Here is an 18,257-nt window from a genome sequence, read left to right as displayed (position 1 = left end):
TCTAGTGCTTGATTGAGGAAAAGCATCTAAGCCACCCTTGGTCAACAATGAGTCTTGAGGCTAACTATGGAAGTACTAATACTTAAGGGAGATTTAACAGTATCAGATTTCAGGGACTTTCTAATCAAATTTAAAATTCTAAAAATTGTTAAAAGAGAAGGGACATGGATTCCATGTTGTAGGAGAATCACAGTATCACACAGTTATAACTTATGTGATAGACGGTCTCGACAGTTAATTTGAGATCAGACAATTCAAATTAACATTCACATAATCAATTTTAAACAGTCCGGACCATTGATTGAGATCAGATGGTAGAAAGCAGTAAAGAGGACCTGTTTCCTAAGCAAAAACAAACTATAGACTTAATTTAAATCTTTACGAGACTATATGAATCTATGAACTGATTTAACAAATATAATAACAAGAGAGTTCTATATATCATGATATGAAAAATGAAACAATCATGAAATTATAATAGCCCTGTAAGAGAGTTCTACATTGTTAATATAGCTTGCAACCTAGCAGCTGACAATGAAAGGAAATGAGTCATTTCAAATTTTCAACAGGAAAGAATATGGTGTTGGACAAAACAAAAATGACAATGATAATGAACTCGAGCAAAAGAAATAACCAAACACAATATTATTTTTTTGAATATCGATCTCTCGGTATTTTATTTTTCAAATGAACAACATCAGAGATGAACAGTACACCCTTTCACATAAAAGGCCCAAGACCGCAAGGTCCTTCAACCCTTTCACCAGTGTTCATCCTCCAACAATTTGTAATGCAGTCTACATGCTGTTCTTTTCATGTGACCTCCATTACTACAATTTAAATTCCTCACACAAAGGTACAAATATAGTTGGTGTTCAACATGATCACTACAACATGGGCATGTTGTATTGAACGCAAGTTCAATACATAACCAATGCTAAAACCGGGTTGAATGTAATTTTATTGTGGAACCCGTTACATTAGCTAAAACTAAGAGTATCATCAGTTAGAAGGAGCACCATTATCAGTCATGAGAGAGTGAAGTTGCTCTCGCAAAAACAAAACCTGGATCACGAATAACCGGTTGATAAGTATCACTAACATATGATATGTATACATTGAATTAAATATCTCTTCAACTGTGTCATGATTTTACTGTGAGAATTGAGTTTGAACCAAATGGTATTTAACTGCTTGGATGAGATTTCAAGGGCTATAAGTATAAACACAAAATTAGAAAATGAAAAAGAGCTATTTCGTTTCATATTAAGTTGCATAGGCATGCGGATTTAAGTAAGTGTAGCTATAATTTTAGCCCCTAACTTTTGTTCCTAAATAAACTTTATTGTACATTAGGCAATGGCAAGATTAAATTCTTTCTTTGTTGTCCATATTTTTACTAAGATATTTTTTAGTAGTTTTTCAAATTTTAGATTAAAAAAAACAGATTCTAAAGAAATGGACATTACCTCTTCCGAAAGTAAGGGAAGGAGATCTTTGGTTGTTAGAAGGCTTGCAGCTTCCACACGCAGCTTTTCTTCTTTGATGCTTGACCATGTATGCAACGGCAAGGCAAATAAAAGCACTGTCAAGACATCTGCAGTAGATGGGTGCATGCCAATGCACTGACCTTCATTACAAAGACACAAACTATTTGGCTTCCTTTGACACAAAGGGACCAACATATCAACTCCTTGTTCACTACTGCCCCCAGTTGTAAAGGTTCCGGAAAACAATGTTACTGGATTTTCACTATCAACATTCAGATGCTTTACATCTATTTGGCTACAGCATTTTGCACCTGATACACGACAACCAGACAAGAGATCTGCTCCTTGGCAGCAAACACGTGCCGCAAGTGCTGATAACTTATCTTTCTCACCAAAGCTTGCAATGGTATCGCAACATGACCTTTCTGAATCCAACCACCTGGTCACATGTTTGAAGAGCGCGGTTGATCGAATTTGTTCCAGTACATCTGCCTGAAATCTCAAAGCTCCCAAACATTATGATTGGTCATTTGTTGAATTTTCTTCAACAGTTGTGTTATTTGAACGACTAAAATTTGAGAAATTCCGCAATAACATTTTAAACGGTTAATGCAATTTAGATAGGTGGTTATGTTAAGTAGATATTAGTTGATATACTAAGTTGTCTAAAATATGTTCGTCAATAACCAAATGAGATGTTTATCAAATTCAAGAGTGAAATCATTTTCCCCAAATGGAAAGGTAAGTAGTTTCAAAACCTTGATAGCCAGCCTTCCTTTCTCCTCCTCGCTCAAAGTGAGATTCCCATCTTCTTGCCTGCGAACCTCAGCAATCCAAGTGATAAACTCTCTCAATTCACTAGGAGGAGATTTAAATACAACAGAGAATACTTCCTGAATGTCCTTTAGATCCTCAGATTTTAGAAGAAGAGGGACGTCTTCAGTTAGATATTTGGCAACACTGCTCCAACCTTCATGTCTACAACTCTGCAGATATTAAATTAAAGTATGTATTTACTGTAATCTACAAAAACTAATTATTTTCCTGAAGCGAAAACCAACGAACAATCAAAATATAGGAATTGTGGTTAACTTAAAATAGTATATAGGTTCAACCATCACATAGAAGTTCCAGTTGAGGTTAACTTAAAATTCATGAAATTAGATAATTTTATATACGGTCTCAAATGGTTTGACAAAGAACCGCGACTAGTAGTACATTACCACAGTATAAAGTATTGATGGTGCCCTGTTAAGCTTTGAAATAATCATGTACCTGAAATAATGTCCAAATATAAATGGAGGGAAACAAGATTAGTTGCACAGGCTTTAAAACTCAAAATATTTCTTAAAATTCTAACTTTCAAATAACAGCAATTAGTATACTTCAATGATACTGATACACTCAGATAGTACAATTTCTAAATACGGAACAAAGCTAAGCCAAATTACATAAGTATAACTACCAATCAGACATATATGGTGGCCAAACAAGAGTTTAGTGGATGCAATCATTTTGACTATGATATGAGGTAAAGATATTTAACTTCCACTCTTTTCTGTCATAACTCATAAGTTAAGCTCTACAACATGACTGTAATGAAACTTATTGTCCCCTCCCCTCCTGCCCGTAAAAGAAAAATTCACCAAATGGACTCAAATTGAATAGGGCTATAATAGGATTAATAATTTAGATGCCCAGCCTCTTAAGAGTTTATGTTAGGAAATATTCTAGGAAAACGAATAATTAATGCTTTGTCTTAGTTGTTATGTTTTTAGTTTGTTTTCTGATTTAAAAATCAGTTACCAAGGAAGTTAGGGGTTGTTAGCTGACCTTGGTTTTAGGAGTCAGTTACTAAAAGACCTTCTCCCTTATTCCCTTGTACAGAATGTCTATATATAGACCTTCCTCCCCGTTTTAGAAGGATCCTTTTGACTTTTGTTTAGTAGCTGGGAATCTAGCGGGAGTATCTTCCTCGGTGTATCTTTTCCTTTCTTTTCAAAATAAATAAACTCCGTGGACGAATAATTCCCCTTCACCCAGTTCTGTTCAAATTCTTATCAAAGGGAACTGTGACAGGCTAATTCACCAGCAAATAACCGAATATTATCCTTAATAATTTTGAACAACAATCATTCTCCAGAGTTCTGTTTAATGCAAATACACTAGGGCATAAATAATAACTTAGTTTGCTGTAGCAGCATGGCATGCACACCAAGAAATAATACAATTTTGAAAAGTTTATAAACTTGAATCAAAAGAAGGGATGTCACATAGGCTGAAAATCTTATAAATAGTAAAATATTACCCATTTTTCAATACAAACAAAGTTATAGTAATGTTAAGTTTTAGTGAAAGGAGGCAACAATTTGATAGAAGCAGCAGTAAAAGTTTTTGTACGAGAGACACTACTACTAACCATTATGCTTCAATTAATAATGCACAAGAACTTACCCCCTATGTTGTCCAGTTTCTTGATCGATGGTATTCAGTGCATTCCAAAGAAAGGTAACAGGAACCCAGTGAGGAGGATATTTGAATCGAGCAACATCCAATATAAGGGCCATATCCCTTTCAGCATGGTATCCTCCAAGAGGTGAAAAATGCCCAATCCCAGTCTGTTATCCAACAATATGACAACTTTTCACCATTTCTATATCACGTTGAAGTATAAAAGATCTTAAATAATAAATTCCCAAACTCTTGTTAAAATTGAAAACGGACTTGACATATACTTGAAGGCAGTTGCAATATACTTCTCATGAAACACTTATGGAAGAAAAAAAATGAAAAGATTCTTGTAATAACCATGAGTTCTTAAACAATAACATGTATAAGTTGAAGTTAGTATCTACAATTCAATATTTTTAGAAGCTCTTTTATTTCTTCGCAAACATCTATAAGTTTACAAGGTTTTTTCAAGTGAAGAACAGTTTACTTGTTTTCATTGATATAAGCACTCATAAGTCATAACATATAAGCTAAAATCTAATTCAAAGAAGGCCTTACCTGAGAACTTAAGTCAAATGAAAGAATGTTACTAAACCATTTATGAATTGATAACATAACACTAACTAACATAAGGGGAATGAGTCCTTTACCACACCTGATTGAGTTGAGTCCTTTGATAAGACACAATGACATGGCAATCCTCAGAAGAAGAACAGGAAATCACACGGTTGCGGAAATCATCAATGTTGCTCTGATCCGATCGAAAGGCTTCAACTTTAGCTCCATTGCATCGAGCCAAGCACTCAACTTTTCCAAATGTAATGCCTTGTGATTTAATCTTGTCCAAAGGCTCACAGCAATCCAACATGGAATCATCAAACCATCTCCAAGGACCTGTTAACTAAGCCCTTTATTTTTATTATTATTTCTTTTACCCTATTAGAATTTGAAAGGCATATACTCAACCACAAAAGCTAGCTTAAGAGTTGAGGTTTGCACTACTATTATAAAGGCTATTTATGTCATATCTCTAGCCAATGTGAGACTTCTAACACACCCCCTCACATCCAGGACTAAACAAGCTGGAACATGGAATCAACAACGGGTGGCCCAAATATGGGAGGTCTCCACAACAAACAACAAATGGATCTAGGATAGGCTCTGATACCATATTAGAATTTGAAAGGCTTATACTCAACTACAAAAGCTAGCTTAAGAGTTGAGGTTTGCACTACTATTATAAAGGCTATCTATGACATATCTCTAGCCAATGAGGGACTTCTAACAATAAAGTAAGTAACATCAACTATTTCTGTCAACGATTACTACAATCTAGCTCCTCTAAAGTAATCAACTCACTCCAGAGAGAGTAAAATGAGCATTACGGACAATTGATTAACAAATCAAATGTGGATTTTTTTTTTTTTTTAAGAAGCTAAATTAGCTCACCCAAATTGGCACCAGAGAGAATCAAATGTGGATATTATAATCTTATCATAACAAATCACAAGTTTATTGAAATAAATAATAGCCATTGATTTTCTCACTTTACACTCTACCGGTATGTTTGGTTCCACTTTCGGACTAGCCAAGATTGATTTCGGAGATATATAATTGATTTTGCATGTTTTAATGTTCTGAAGTAATTGATTCTAACTTGAAACTAGAATTTGGCATTTTTACCTCTAGAATTGATTTTTAGCCACAATTTTTTTTTTGTTTACAATGAAAGCAATGAGGATTGAACACATCATGCCTACTATTCAAACCCCTAAACCCCTCATCACCAGACCAAACCTCGTGGCTTTCGGCTGCAAATTTTTTGTTCAACTCACTTTTATTCGAATGTATCCAACCATAAATCCTTTAACATTCAACTCGATTTCAGTCAGAATCAATTCATTCAAAATCAATTTTTGCCACCGAAAACCAAACACGAGTCAAATTTCAACCATTAATATAATACTAACATTGCAACTTAAAGTAAATTAATCAATTTAGAAGAGTCAAATCTTTTCATGCATAAAAAAAGAAGAAAAAGAAATTACCTTTCCATTTTCTACCAGGGTCAATAGCAAGAGCATTGAGAACAACAGAAAGAGTAGCTAAACCACAAAAAGCAGGATCTGATTGAGTCTGATAGTATGAAATTAATTTGAAGAAACCTTCCATTGTTCCATTCCGAAGAGCTTCCGTAAAGATTTGTTTGCCTTCCGGCGAAGCGAACTCGATTGAAGGAGGAGGAAGGGTTCTCCGGTATAGACCTGCGCTTGCTGCCATTCAACTCTGATCGATACTGTCACTGTTTTGAAATTCGTGTTGTTTTTGGTCAACTTTCGTGCTTTTTTCGTAATATGCCTTGCTTGCTTCGGAAGCTTTTTTTTGTTTTTGGGTGAGGATTCTGAGGTTCTTCTACTTTCATTTTAAAAGTTTTAACCAAATTATTTATTATTTTTCTTTTTTTTTCCTTTTTGTGAAATTTATTTCCATCCTTTTTAACAAATCGTTTATGTCTTCAAAAACAAATCGTTTATTATATTTAATGAAAAATGCTAACTAATTGTCTCTGAAGCACTAGTTAAAAAAACAAAAAAGTAAATCAAGATATTGGATGCAAGTGGTTAATGAGTTCCGTCTAGGACGGATCATTTTAGAATCACTCGTGTTTAATTTTTGGTGAAAATAATTATCGATCAAATTTTATTTACCACGCAGTTGAACTTTAGATTATCGGAGTCCCTTCCCATAAAACCAGATGGTTAATAAATTTTTTTAAAAAAAAAGTAATATAATCTTAAAAATAGTGAATTTTTTAAAGTATTGGATATAGCAAGCTACTTAACTAATTTCAACTAGTTAGTTTAGGTAACTGGTTGTACAAGTTACTTGGTTAGTTATACTTGTTATATATAGTCTAAGTCATAATCAATTGTAAGTTGTAACTTGATTCATTTTGATCTAATATTTTCTATTCTCCTCGTCAATGGAGGTTATTGTTCTTTCCGATTCATTTACGCCATATCTTTGATAGCATTTAATGTTTTTAAATTATTATTTTTTTTTTAAAAAAAAATTCTTTTTTAAACAAAATTTTACTTTTGTTTCTATTTTGTTATTTGTAAAGGGCATAAGCCCGGAAAAAAAGAAAAAACAATAAATCTAGGGGTACCATTCCCCAGCTCGTCAAATACCAAAATATGCCTAATTTCCGAAGGAAAATCTTCATAGAAAATATCATATATTTGCCAATACATTTGCAACTTTGTTTGCTTCTCAGTATCCATGAGAAACCTTCACAATCCAATCTCGCTTTCATAACCCTTCGAATCTTCTTTAAAACTGTTGAACCTTGCATTCTACCGGCTTGTATTACATGAACAACCGCTTGGGAATCAATACTCAATTCCACGTCAGTGAAACCCTTTAGGCAAAAAAAGTAAGAGAAAGTGTAAAAAAATGAATAAAATTTGGAGGGAAAAGATGAAAGAGGAGAGAGATAGAGACAAAGTCAGGTGACTTTCCCTCAAAAAAGTTAGAGAATATTGATCCGCACACAAAGAGAACATTTTAATCTAACGAAGTTATTGAACTTAAGTTCGATATTTTGTGGAAACAATTTTTTGCCAAGTTTTACTTACCTGGCTGCTGCCGAACTGTTGATTACGAAAGAAATTGTTTAGTTTATGAAAGAAATTTCAAAGAAAGAAATCATACAAATCGTTAGTCTAATGTTATGCAAAAGGAGAAAGAAATTCACAATAGTTGCTTACTTCAACATTGCCATTTCATTGCAAAGGGCTGATGAATATGGGTGGAAAAATCATCTATGTACAAAATAGATTTATTATGAAGAATCTTATCCTATCCCTAGGTGGAAAAAATAACATCTTCCCACAACATGGGTAATCACAATCACAAATTTAACGTATTATAAAATAAATTATAAAATAAATTAAATTGAATGTGTTTCATGTTCTGTAACATAAATTTATATTTTCAATACTCTGGCTTACATTACAAGCTCAGACTCTATATGGATGATTAAGCGTGTGTTTAGAAACTTGTATTTTTGCGACAACATTGTGAGTTGAAGCAGATCCTGTGAACGTGATGAATTTAAACATGATATAAATATATGAGAGATGCTAAGAGGAAGGAGCACCGAGATCCTGATCTACCTTGCCCTCCTGACATCTCTTCAGAATATGTAGCTGATTTCTTAAGTGCAGAACCTGAAATGCAAATTTCTACAATAAGTTGAAGAAAAAAGATGGAGCAGAATTAGCACTAGAAGAAATAGGGGTGCGGCCACTCATGGGGAAAAGTAGTTTTTGTTGAGCAGTTTGTAATAATGCACTAAAGCTCATAAGCCGTTTTTCAGGTGTTGGACTTGCATTTGTCATGTCACAAACATTTCCAGAATCAAATACCCTCAGTAGAATCAAATTAAAAAAAAAAAAGAAAAAAAAAGAGTAAATTACCTCTTGTTGAAGCAAAGTAGAAAGATTTTCAGTTGATACCAAGTCATGTATTTCCCTCAAAAGCTTCTCATCGGTGATGCCAGCCCATGTTGTAGATGGTAAGGACAGAATAAGCACTGTTAGCACATCAGTGCTAGCTGGGTGCATACTAATGTTCTTTTTACTCGAGCAAGTGCAACATAATTTCCCAGATGAAGGAATAAAAACATCAACCCCTTGCTCAGTGTTACCATTTACCACAGTCCCACTAACCATTGTTATTGATTTATCATCTTCAGCTTTCCAGCATTTTGTACATGTTTCTGGACAGCAATATGCTGCCGCCGGTGAGCTAAGTTTTCCATCTAAAATTTCTGCTCCTTGGCAACAAACACTTGCAGCAATGACAGGTAAGGTGTCACCATCACCTGAAGTAACTGTTTGTCTGCCACAAGAACTTGACAGAAAAGAGGACACGTGTTTGAAAAGCATAGTTTCCTGCACCTGTTGCAATACCTCTTCCTGCATAACCAAAAATTTAAACACATGATGGGACTTCTAGAAGAGTAAAATGAACAAACCACAGCAGGTTTATAAAGCTCTAGATATAATTATGACTAGTTGAGATGAAACATATTAAACCTTGACAGCGAGCCTTGTTTTCTCCTCTGCACTTAGACTTGAATCGCCATCTTCTCGTCTCCTGATCTCTGCAACCCATTTGATGAATTCTTCAAAATTAGATGGCAGTGATGTGAAGATAACTGAAAGAACCTTATGAATGTCTTTCACGTCCTCTGATTTTAATAGAACAGGGACATCATCCATTAAGAATTTCGCAATACTATTCCAACTCTCGTGTTTGCAACTCTGCAAGATCAGAAGAAGGATATGATATATCCAACCCACACCTACATAAACTATAAAAGACACAAGCATAATGCAACCCACACCATCATTATTCATTAACAATAAAGAACACAAGTGTGCTGTAAACAACTGACACTGACACTGATTTTATTTACTGCATGATGAAGTACCAAATTCAGACTCACTACATAAAGGAAGGAAAAGTACCAGAGTATAAAGCATGCCAGGTTCCCTATGCGGCCTCGATATAAGCATGAACCTGGAGAAGTAATCAGCAAAATTACAAATATAATTGAAAATTGGATGACCTGACAAAAGTTTAAACTATGTAATGAATAAAGAAATCATGAACTTTTCTCAATGCTTAAATTGCTCAGGTCCATTAATAGTCGTATCTAATTTCTTCTTTTTTGTCTATAGATAATAGAATGGTAAATACCACATGAACGCGGCACGCACAAATGGGAGATCCCGGGTTTGAACCCGGGACACCACAAATATCTGGCCTAACAATTATGGTGTTTTCCGGTTGAGATAGGATTTTGTAAAAGTAATTCACTTCATTCATTAGAACCAATGTCAACCCTTTCGCAAAAAAGAATTTGCAATCATTGATCTCAACTTCCCTAACACTGATACAGTTTCACCACACACAACAAGAAATTCTAGATGTAGGATTAACTAGATTACAAGGTCGATGGAAAATTGTATAAAATCTACACATAAAAGGTTACCCCCGGGATTGTCCAGTGGATTCATCAACATAATTCATGCCTTCCCAAAGAAGTTTAAGTGGAACCCAGTGGGGAGGATACTTAAAACGTGCAACATCCAAAATTAGTGCCATATCCTTTCCAATATGATAGCCTCCAATAGGAGAAAAGTGACCGGTTCCCGTCTGTCATTAATATCAAGTAAACATTGTCAACATTTCTTCTATAATCAAATATATGCACCACTATAGTTTACCAAATTAAATTTATAGGAAGGAGCATGTTCAAAATGAAGTTTATATGAACTAATTAGCATGCAGGGTGTTAAAAAATGAAAGATGAAACCTAGAAAGCTTTTGTATTTCCTATTTAAGTCAAAGCAAATTCCACAACCAAACCACATACATACTTGTTTGAGAGCAGCTCTGTGGTATGATGAGATTACATGACAGTCATCAGAAGTTGAACACTTAATGACATATTTACGAAAATCATTTATGCTGCTCTGACTTGCATGAAAGGCGTCAACTTTTGCTCCAGCACAATGAGCTAAGCATACTAGTTTCCCAAATGAGATACCTCTGGCTTTGACTGTTTCTAAAGGTTCGCAACAGTCCAACATGGATTCATCAAACCATCTCCAAGGTCCTGCAAACAAATTACCAAAAAGGCAAATACATTTCTCAACAGATGCGATTCAATCTTACAAATTTGAAAACCACAAGATTTTAAAAGCTAAGGCATTTTTTCTGCAGTACAAATACTAAACTAAACTATATGATAATGTGATGGTCAAACTTACATAATGGAAATAAACAAACAAAAATGATATTTGACACAAATTTCTACAACAGTTTGGATTCTAGGCAGCAAAATTCAAATATGTGGTTAAAGAATAATCATTCTATGAATGTACTATTATTAAACAAACGTCATTAACCACAATTCTTTCATGTGTTCAAATATACATGATATTCATTATCAAAGTATATTGAATAACCTCGATTTGTGTTCAAATATAAACTGTTTAAAATTGTGGTAAATTGTATAAGTGGAAGGTTATTGAGTTGTGACATATCGTTATATCTATTAACCATCCAACTAAACCGAATGCAATTAACCATGTATTTGAATTGTGTTAAGTATCAATATTGTTGTCTCATTTAGAGTCAAAACAACCTAGCTCAACTCAAAAACAAAATATAGAGTTTATAACCACTAGCGGCCAAACAGGCGCATTCCGCGCCTGTTTGTGTGATCCGCGTTTTCTATTTTATTAACGTAAATAAATTGTAAACAATGGTTTATTATAAGTTTGATTTTTATTTGTAACTAATTTGTGCATTTTCAGGTTCACTAAAATAAAAATTGTAATTTATGTGTATTGGCCCACAGCATAGGTAAAGTTTGTATTGTGTCATTCAAAACATAGTTACATAGAGACGTTGAATCAAATATAAAAATCCCTTTGATGACGAAATGTGACGCCTTGAAGGAGACTAAGTGCAAAAGTGTGTGAATAAAAAAACAAACTTAGAATGACTAAAACCTAAGAAAACGCTATAATTATAGGACTAATATCATATTAAAACCTTATTACACGAATATAAAATGGTAAGCATGAGATTAAGGATGATGATACCTTTCCATTTCCTACCAGGATCAATGGCGAGAGCATTGAGAACCATGGAGAGACTGGCGAGTCCACAGAAAGCAGGTTCAGATTGAGTTTGAAAATAAGAGACCAATCTATAAAAATTTTCCATTGTTCCGTTTTGAATTGCTTCAAGAAAAAGTTGCTGTTACATTACAGATGAAAAAGTCAGAAATAGCGGACACACAGAGTATGAGAAATAAGAAGTAAGGAAAATATGAAACGGACCTTGCCATGAGAAGAAGCAAAATCAACGGAAGGTGGAGAAGGAAGAAGGCGGCGATACAAACCGGCCATCGCCATTATTCTATCTTCAATTCAACTGATCGTTGACTCACTCGCTACTCGCTACTTTGGAATTGGAATTCAAACTGAAACAAACACAAAATCGAGCGTTGCAACTCTTTTTTCTGGGAATCAACCGTTTTCACCTTACTCGTAAGCTACCTAAAAATAGAAATATAGCATTTAATGATACCAAGAATTTAATGCTTAGATAATTGAATACACCACAAGTTCAATAAATTTTTTCCACATTTATCTTCTTAACATGTGCCCTTAAGGGCACATGTTAACATTCTCCCTCGTAGTATCATCTATAGGAGAATTATTACCAAATATAACAGGGAGTCAAACTCGATTATTATAAAATTAAATTATACAGTATAATTTAATATAATATTCGTTTTTTTTTTTTACTTAAATACTCTTCTTTTTTTTTGTAAGTTTTAAAATAATACTCTATATAATTATAAAAAAAATAAATGAATAATATTCTACGTAGATTATGAATTAATATTTGCATTAATACTTGAACTAATATACGTAATGAGTGACTTATAATTATCAATAAAAACTATAAACTATTATATAAATTAAAACTCTAAACTTATTTAAAAATAATAAATACTAGTAAACTAATATTATTTACATTAATATTTATATGAATGCATATAGTGAATAATTCGAAATCATTAATAATATATTTGAATTAATATTTGTGAGGGTTAATTGTGGTCCACCCAAGTATCGCTATTGGGACGGGGAGAGAGATAGAGAAAGAGAGAGATAACATGAGCTATTTTTACATAGGCACAAATCTAAATTAATTATTCTTAGGCACAAATCTAAAAGAATTGATTAATACTAGATGATGTGACTAAATTATTTATTTTTAATTTTTTTTTCAATAGTGTGTATGCCCCTAAATATAAATGATTTGGAGTTGTGTACAAATTAGAATTTCTCCTATAGCATTTACAACAACAACAACAAAAATAACAACTTTTTAAAATATTCAAATTAGTTCAAAAGAGGGGATAAAAGGGAGTTAGGGAGAGACAAAGAAAGGAGATACAAAGAGAGAGGGGGAGAGGGAAAGAAAGAAGACATAAGGAGAGTGGAAATAGTTATGGGGCAAAAATAGTTGCAGGAATAGAATAATAACTCCATTCAAACTTCGAAAATTTGAGAGTAATAACTTTAATGTTTTTCTTAAAACCATTTGGTTTTTATGGAATGAAGGTCCGATAATAGAGTTCGGCTGCGAGATAAATATAATATGTTCATGAATTGTTTTCACTAAGAATCAAATTCAGATTCTTTCAAACAATTCATTTTGGTGGGAGCTCATTAACCACTTGATCTCAATTACTACCCCAATTCAATATTCACTATCTCGATAGAAAATTTTGAAATTTCTAATTCTCCAACTGAATACAACTCCCACAAATTCAATTCTACTCTCCAATTTTGAATCGTAATCATAGAAAATTCTAATCAACATAAAATTCTATTCCAATTTTTTTTTGTTTACAATGAAGCTGATGATCGAACGTATGACCTCTATCATACTACTCAAATCTTTCACCATTAGACCAAATTTAATGGGCTAGTGGCTTAAATTCTACTCCAATTTTCAATCCTCATTTTTAATACTATTTTAATTTAAAATGTTGACTAAAAATCATTTATCTGGTAGTGAAAAACGGGGAAAAATAATTTTTTTCTCGTGTTTGAGCTAAACCCATAAAAAAAAAAAAAAAAAAAAAAAAAAAAAAAAAAAAAACTGGACTATCATGAAAATAGAAAATATTGAATAATATTGCTAATAACTTAGAGTTTAATTTGTCATGTAGTGGCTAAAAAGTAGTGGCTAAAAAAAATTCAATACACCAAAATCAAATATATGTATGACTTTAAAAAAGGTTACGTGAAAAGTTAAATGTCTCTAATAATCTAAAGACCATGTTGCAGCATGGGTGCGCGACCCTCAGGACCAGTTTGTGAAAGCCTACCCAGAAGGAAAGTCGGAGCTAGCAGAAGAAGCTTTGGGTGTTTTGGAAGCTCTACAATGGTTAAGGCAGGAACAATTGACAAATGTTCAAATTGAAACTGATTGTCTCCAAGTGGTACAAACTATTCATAATACGTCTAGAAATAATACTGAGCTTGATATTGTTATTGAGTTATGTCGTAGTCTATTACATTTAATTTCAAATTGTTAGGTTAGTCATGTTAGGAGGCAAACTAACCGAGTAGCTCATGATCTTGCTCAGGAAACTCGTTTTTTCGTTGGTTCTCGGGTTTTTGATTATTGTCCGCCTTGTATTGAAATTATTATTATGAATAAAAAGAACTAAGTTTGCTTGTGTAAAAAAATAAAATAATCTAAAGACTATAATTTATTGAAAGTGTAAAAACTTTTTACACTTGTGTGGTATATATAAATTAGACCCTTAAAGAAATTATCCATTTCAAGAAATATGAAAACATCCAAACAATTAAAATACTCTGGTTTATGTATAACTCATCCATATTGGTCATTACCCATTGATTTAATTCTTGAGACATAAGTCCATTAAGGCCTTTCTAAAATTAATTATCACCTTTAATATTTTAAATTTTTTTTCTTTCAATTATTCTCATTGTCACACCTGAAATTCCGATCAGTATCTGGTTTCAATTAAAGGGGAAAATCAACAATCAAATTAAGCATTTCCATACAATAACAAAATTAAAAATAGGTGTGTTTTTAAACATAATTGATTTTCTACATTCATCTTTTTTCCTCATCATAGACATTTTCCACACGAAACATTTGTTAAAACATTGCCTTAATTTTTTCAACAAATCTTCTATCTCTTAAAATCACAAGACCATGCATGTTCACCCTCATGTGGAAGAAAGAAAAAAAAGTGTAAATATAAATCTTATCATCATTGATGGTTAATTCTATTTGCAAATTTTGTTTAAGTCAACAATGGATGGATTCTTGAATGCTGACCTTTCAAGCAGAACTTCAATAGGTCAGATTATGTGCAATGCCCTTCATCAATATAAAATATTTTTCTTTGTCAAAAAAAGCATAGGAAATTACTTTTTATAATAAATGATGAGACTCTTTTTTCTTTTTCTTTTTTATCATTAGGAATTGAACTTGTTACTATGTACTTTACAATTTTAATTTTTCCTTAATTAAATGTTGATTTTTTTTTTTATAAGCATAATTAAATGTTGAATTGATGTCTTGCAGGTGTAATTAGAGATTATAACATTTTCTATTACTTGGATAAGGAAAATTCCAACACATAAGATTTGTCATAATATGTCCAGTGACAATAAGATGAAGGGTCTCCTTAAAGGTCTGAGAATCCTTTCTCAGATATTTGGTATGTAAAGTAAACCTCCCCTCTTGCTCTAACAAGTTAATTATTTTATTATTATTTTTTTTGTTACAACAAGTTAATTATTTTGTCAGATCATTAAAAATATTTTAAATTTTTACAAACGGTAACTATTTTTAAATTCACATATATAGTCTGAAACTACTTGATGCAAGAATTAATCATCGAACCTGATTAAACTTGTGGTAAAAGTTAAAAAAATAAATTCACATATATAGTTGAATGTGTTGTGTCCAAAATGTAAAATTTTTACACTAACAATGTATTGTATGTGTTAAAATTAAACTCATATTTATACCACTAACCACTAAATAATTAATATATCCATTCTGTAGATGAAAAAGAACAAGAAATTGAGATTGGTAATCCCACGGATGTAAAGCATGTGGCACATATTGGATGGGATGGTCCTACTGAAAATAATAATCCCAGCTGGGTAAGTCTCTATTTCTCAAAGTTTTTAATCGTTAATTAATTAATATATTAAACCTTGTTAAAGATTAATTAAGTACTTAATTTTTTACCCCCAACCAAATTAAGCGATTTGGTGGACCGGATACTGGTGGTGAAAAAAAAAAAGTCTTTGAAGCATGATTGCCACAAAAAGTCTTTTGAGTATGATATTAATAAAAAAATAAAAACTTTGGAGCATTATTATTTTTCTTCTTTTGCAGATGAACGAGTTTAAATCTACCTCAGAACGATCATCAGGACCTTTAAATATGAATGGAGACAATCATTCTAAAGAACTTGATGATTGGGCCTCCTGTGGTACGTGTTATTACTATCTTTCATGCTTCATGTTTGACACAATATGTTAGGGATTTTTAGCATTCATGTGATCAGGGCATCGGTGGTTGTTCGATCAAAATTAGACGAAACCATATTCAAACTTGACATTTTAAATTATAAAATAAAATATAAGATTTGAAAAAAAAATTGGACTGTCCAATTTTAATTGCACAACTTCTGATGTCTCGAATGTGTGAATATAATATGACATATGGGTCGTAGGGAATCCAAATTCTATAACTAGTTGATTTTTTTTCCGACTATTTATTTGTTGAAAATGTTGTTAATTCCTATGTAGATTCAATGGAAAGAAGTTCAAAGTCGATGAATGATCCAGATGATACACATGAGTTGCCCTTACCTAAATCATCTAAGCAAAAATCTCATTCAGGAAACATGAGAGAGTCACATGCAAAGGAAAAATCAGACAAACCAAGGCAACCAAAAAAGCATTCCAAACATTCAACACCAAATGATTCATTCAATGAATCCAAACACAAAACAACAGAACAACCTATACAAAAAGATACAAACTCCCTCCAAATCCAAGGGAATACTAATGATAATTTACCACCTAGGGTCCAATCAGACAATCCTAAAACGACTCATTCTAAGAAAACAAAAGATGTTCAAGGTGTTAGTGGATCATCTAAATCAAGATCAAAAGCACAAGTTAAGGAATCTAATTCCAATGAAGTTACACATTCTAGATCCAGTTCCAAATCCAAGGAATCTAATTCTAATGAAGGTACACATTCTAGATCAAGTTCCAAATCTAAAGAGTCCAATTCTAATGAAGGGGCACATTCTAGACATAGTTCCAAATCTAAGGACCCAAACTCGAACGATGGATCTCATGCAAGAACGAGTTCTAAATCTAAAGACTCGAACTCCAAAGAAGGACCTCATTCTAGGTCAAGTACCAAATCTAAGGACTCGAACTCGAATGAAGGAGATCTTTCTAGACCAAATTCCAAACCTAGGAATAAACATAGACTCAGTGAAGAAGGTGGACAACTTAAAGAGAGGATCCAATGAAAATATAATGACAAATTATCCAAACTAGAGAAATTTTGTACTGCTAATTGGAATGTTGCATACCCCAAAAAACTGTAATGTATCTTAGTGCCCTGCCTAGGTTAGATTATTAATGTACAGATATATTTATACAACAAGTAGTAAATGCACTAAGTACTAATTAATGTAAAACTAAACAACAATTGTGTCGATAATCAGTAAAACAATTACATATATTTTCATTTGTAGAACTTTTTACATTGTTTTTTTGGATTCTTCGCAAGCTTTGCACATGTGTAGTGGAGTGGCTGAGCTTGCAAAAGATCATAGGTATTTTTCATGTTCAAACTTGTTGGAAAAGTTGGAGAATAAATTAAGAATTATAAGGAAAGATATTGATGTTTATGCCTTGGTGAGTGCAAAATGTGTTTGTGAGGTATCAACTTTATGATGAGTTTTACTTTGCAATCTCAAAGACGATTGAGCTTAAAATTTCTCAAAAATAGATGTAAAATTAACATTATAGTATACTCCACTAATTGGAGTAGCTCTTTAATAAATAAAAAAATTTAATTTATTCTTTATATTTTTCTTATAAAAAGTATGCAATATTAATTAACTTATATAATTCAACTTCTCAATAATCATAAACGAATCTTAGTTATGACACAGAAGAAGTATCATGCTCAAAGTTTTCTAATGATCTAAACATTTTCTGAAGCACTAATGATCTAAACATGTTTTTTTTTTTTTTTGAAATAATAATCTAAACATGTTAGTAGAATATAAATTATAATTCCGGTTCAAATGGTTAAGGATATGCAAACAACTTACTCATGATGTTTGGGAAGAAAGTTTGACCTATCATGTCTATGTCACTTACTGTAAAATAGATATAATGCCAATATGTTTACGACCTCATGTGATTTTTACAATAAACACTTTGAAAAAAATCACACAGAAACTAAAGAAGATAATCTTTCTCATCGATAATTCTAATTTTTTATGTTTTATTGCAAAACTAACATTGGACTAGCATGAAGAAGAGTGTTTGGAACACTACTTTTCCAAAATTCAGGTTTCATATCAATGGGTTAGAACGAGACTCGCGTGATTTTCATATG

General features: G+C 32.5%; 3 protein-coding genes across 3 annotated transcripts; 1 reads left to right on the top strand and 2 right to left on the bottom strand.

Annotated features, from left to right (window-relative positions):
• Nucleotides 1–630: 630 nt before the first annotated feature.
• Nucleotides 631–6,360, bottom strand: LOC123889283 (glutathione gamma-glutamylcysteinyltransferase 3-like). The gene is made up of 7 exons (XM_045938552.1): nucleotides 5,990–6,360; nucleotides 4,597–4,835; nucleotides 3,945–4,108; nucleotides 2,714–2,765; nucleotides 2,249–2,476; nucleotides 1,470–1,982; nucleotides 631–1,065 (listed from the first exon to the last, which is right to left on the bottom strand). The coding sequence occupies exons 1-7, from the start codon at nucleotides 6,219–6,221 to the stop codon at nucleotides 1,003–1,005; spliced, it is 1,491 nt and encodes a 496-aa protein (XP_045794508.1). The 5' UTR covers nucleotides 6,222–6,360; the 3' UTR covers nucleotides 631–1,002.
• A 1,521-nt stretch (nucleotides 6,361–7,881) lies between these two features.
• Nucleotides 7,882–12,229, bottom strand: LOC123891319 (glutathione gamma-glutamylcysteinyltransferase 1-like). The gene is made up of 8 exons (XM_045941153.1): nucleotides 11,867–12,229; nucleotides 11,627–11,783; nucleotides 10,394–10,632; nucleotides 10,006–10,169; nucleotides 9,479–9,530; nucleotides 9,044–9,271; nucleotides 8,423–8,923; nucleotides 7,882–8,173 (listed from the first exon to the last, which is right to left on the bottom strand). The coding sequence occupies exons 1-8, from the start codon at nucleotides 11,939–11,941 to the stop codon at nucleotides 8,087–8,089; spliced, it is 1,503 nt and encodes a 500-aa protein (XP_045797109.1). The 5' UTR covers nucleotides 11,942–12,229; the 3' UTR covers nucleotides 7,882–8,086.
• A 2,482-nt stretch (nucleotides 12,230–14,711) lies between these two features.
• On the top strand, nucleotides 14,712–17,375 carry LOC123891318 (CRIB domain-containing protein RIC7-like). Its single transcript, XM_045941152.1, has 5 exons — nucleotides 14,712–14,946; nucleotides 15,174–15,309; nucleotides 15,660–15,760; nucleotides 15,999–16,095; nucleotides 16,415–17,375. Exons 2-5 carry the CDS (start codon nucleotides 15,246–15,248, stop codon nucleotides 17,152–17,154), a joined length of 1,002 nt encoding a protein of 333 aa, XP_045797108.1. The 5' UTR covers nucleotides 14,712–14,946; nucleotides 15,174–15,245; the 3' UTR covers nucleotides 17,155–17,375.
• Nucleotides 17,376–18,257: the final 882 nt, after the last annotated feature.

Source organism: Trifolium pratense, linkage group LG6, assembly GCF_020283565.1.
Source record: "Trifolium pratense cultivar HEN17-A07 linkage group LG6, ARS_RC_1.1, whole genome shotgun sequence".
Taxonomy (NCBI): Eukaryota; Viridiplantae; Streptophyta; class Magnoliopsida; order Fabales; family Fabaceae; genus Trifolium; species Trifolium pratense.
This window is presented reverse-complemented; position numbering and strand designations above follow the sequence as displayed.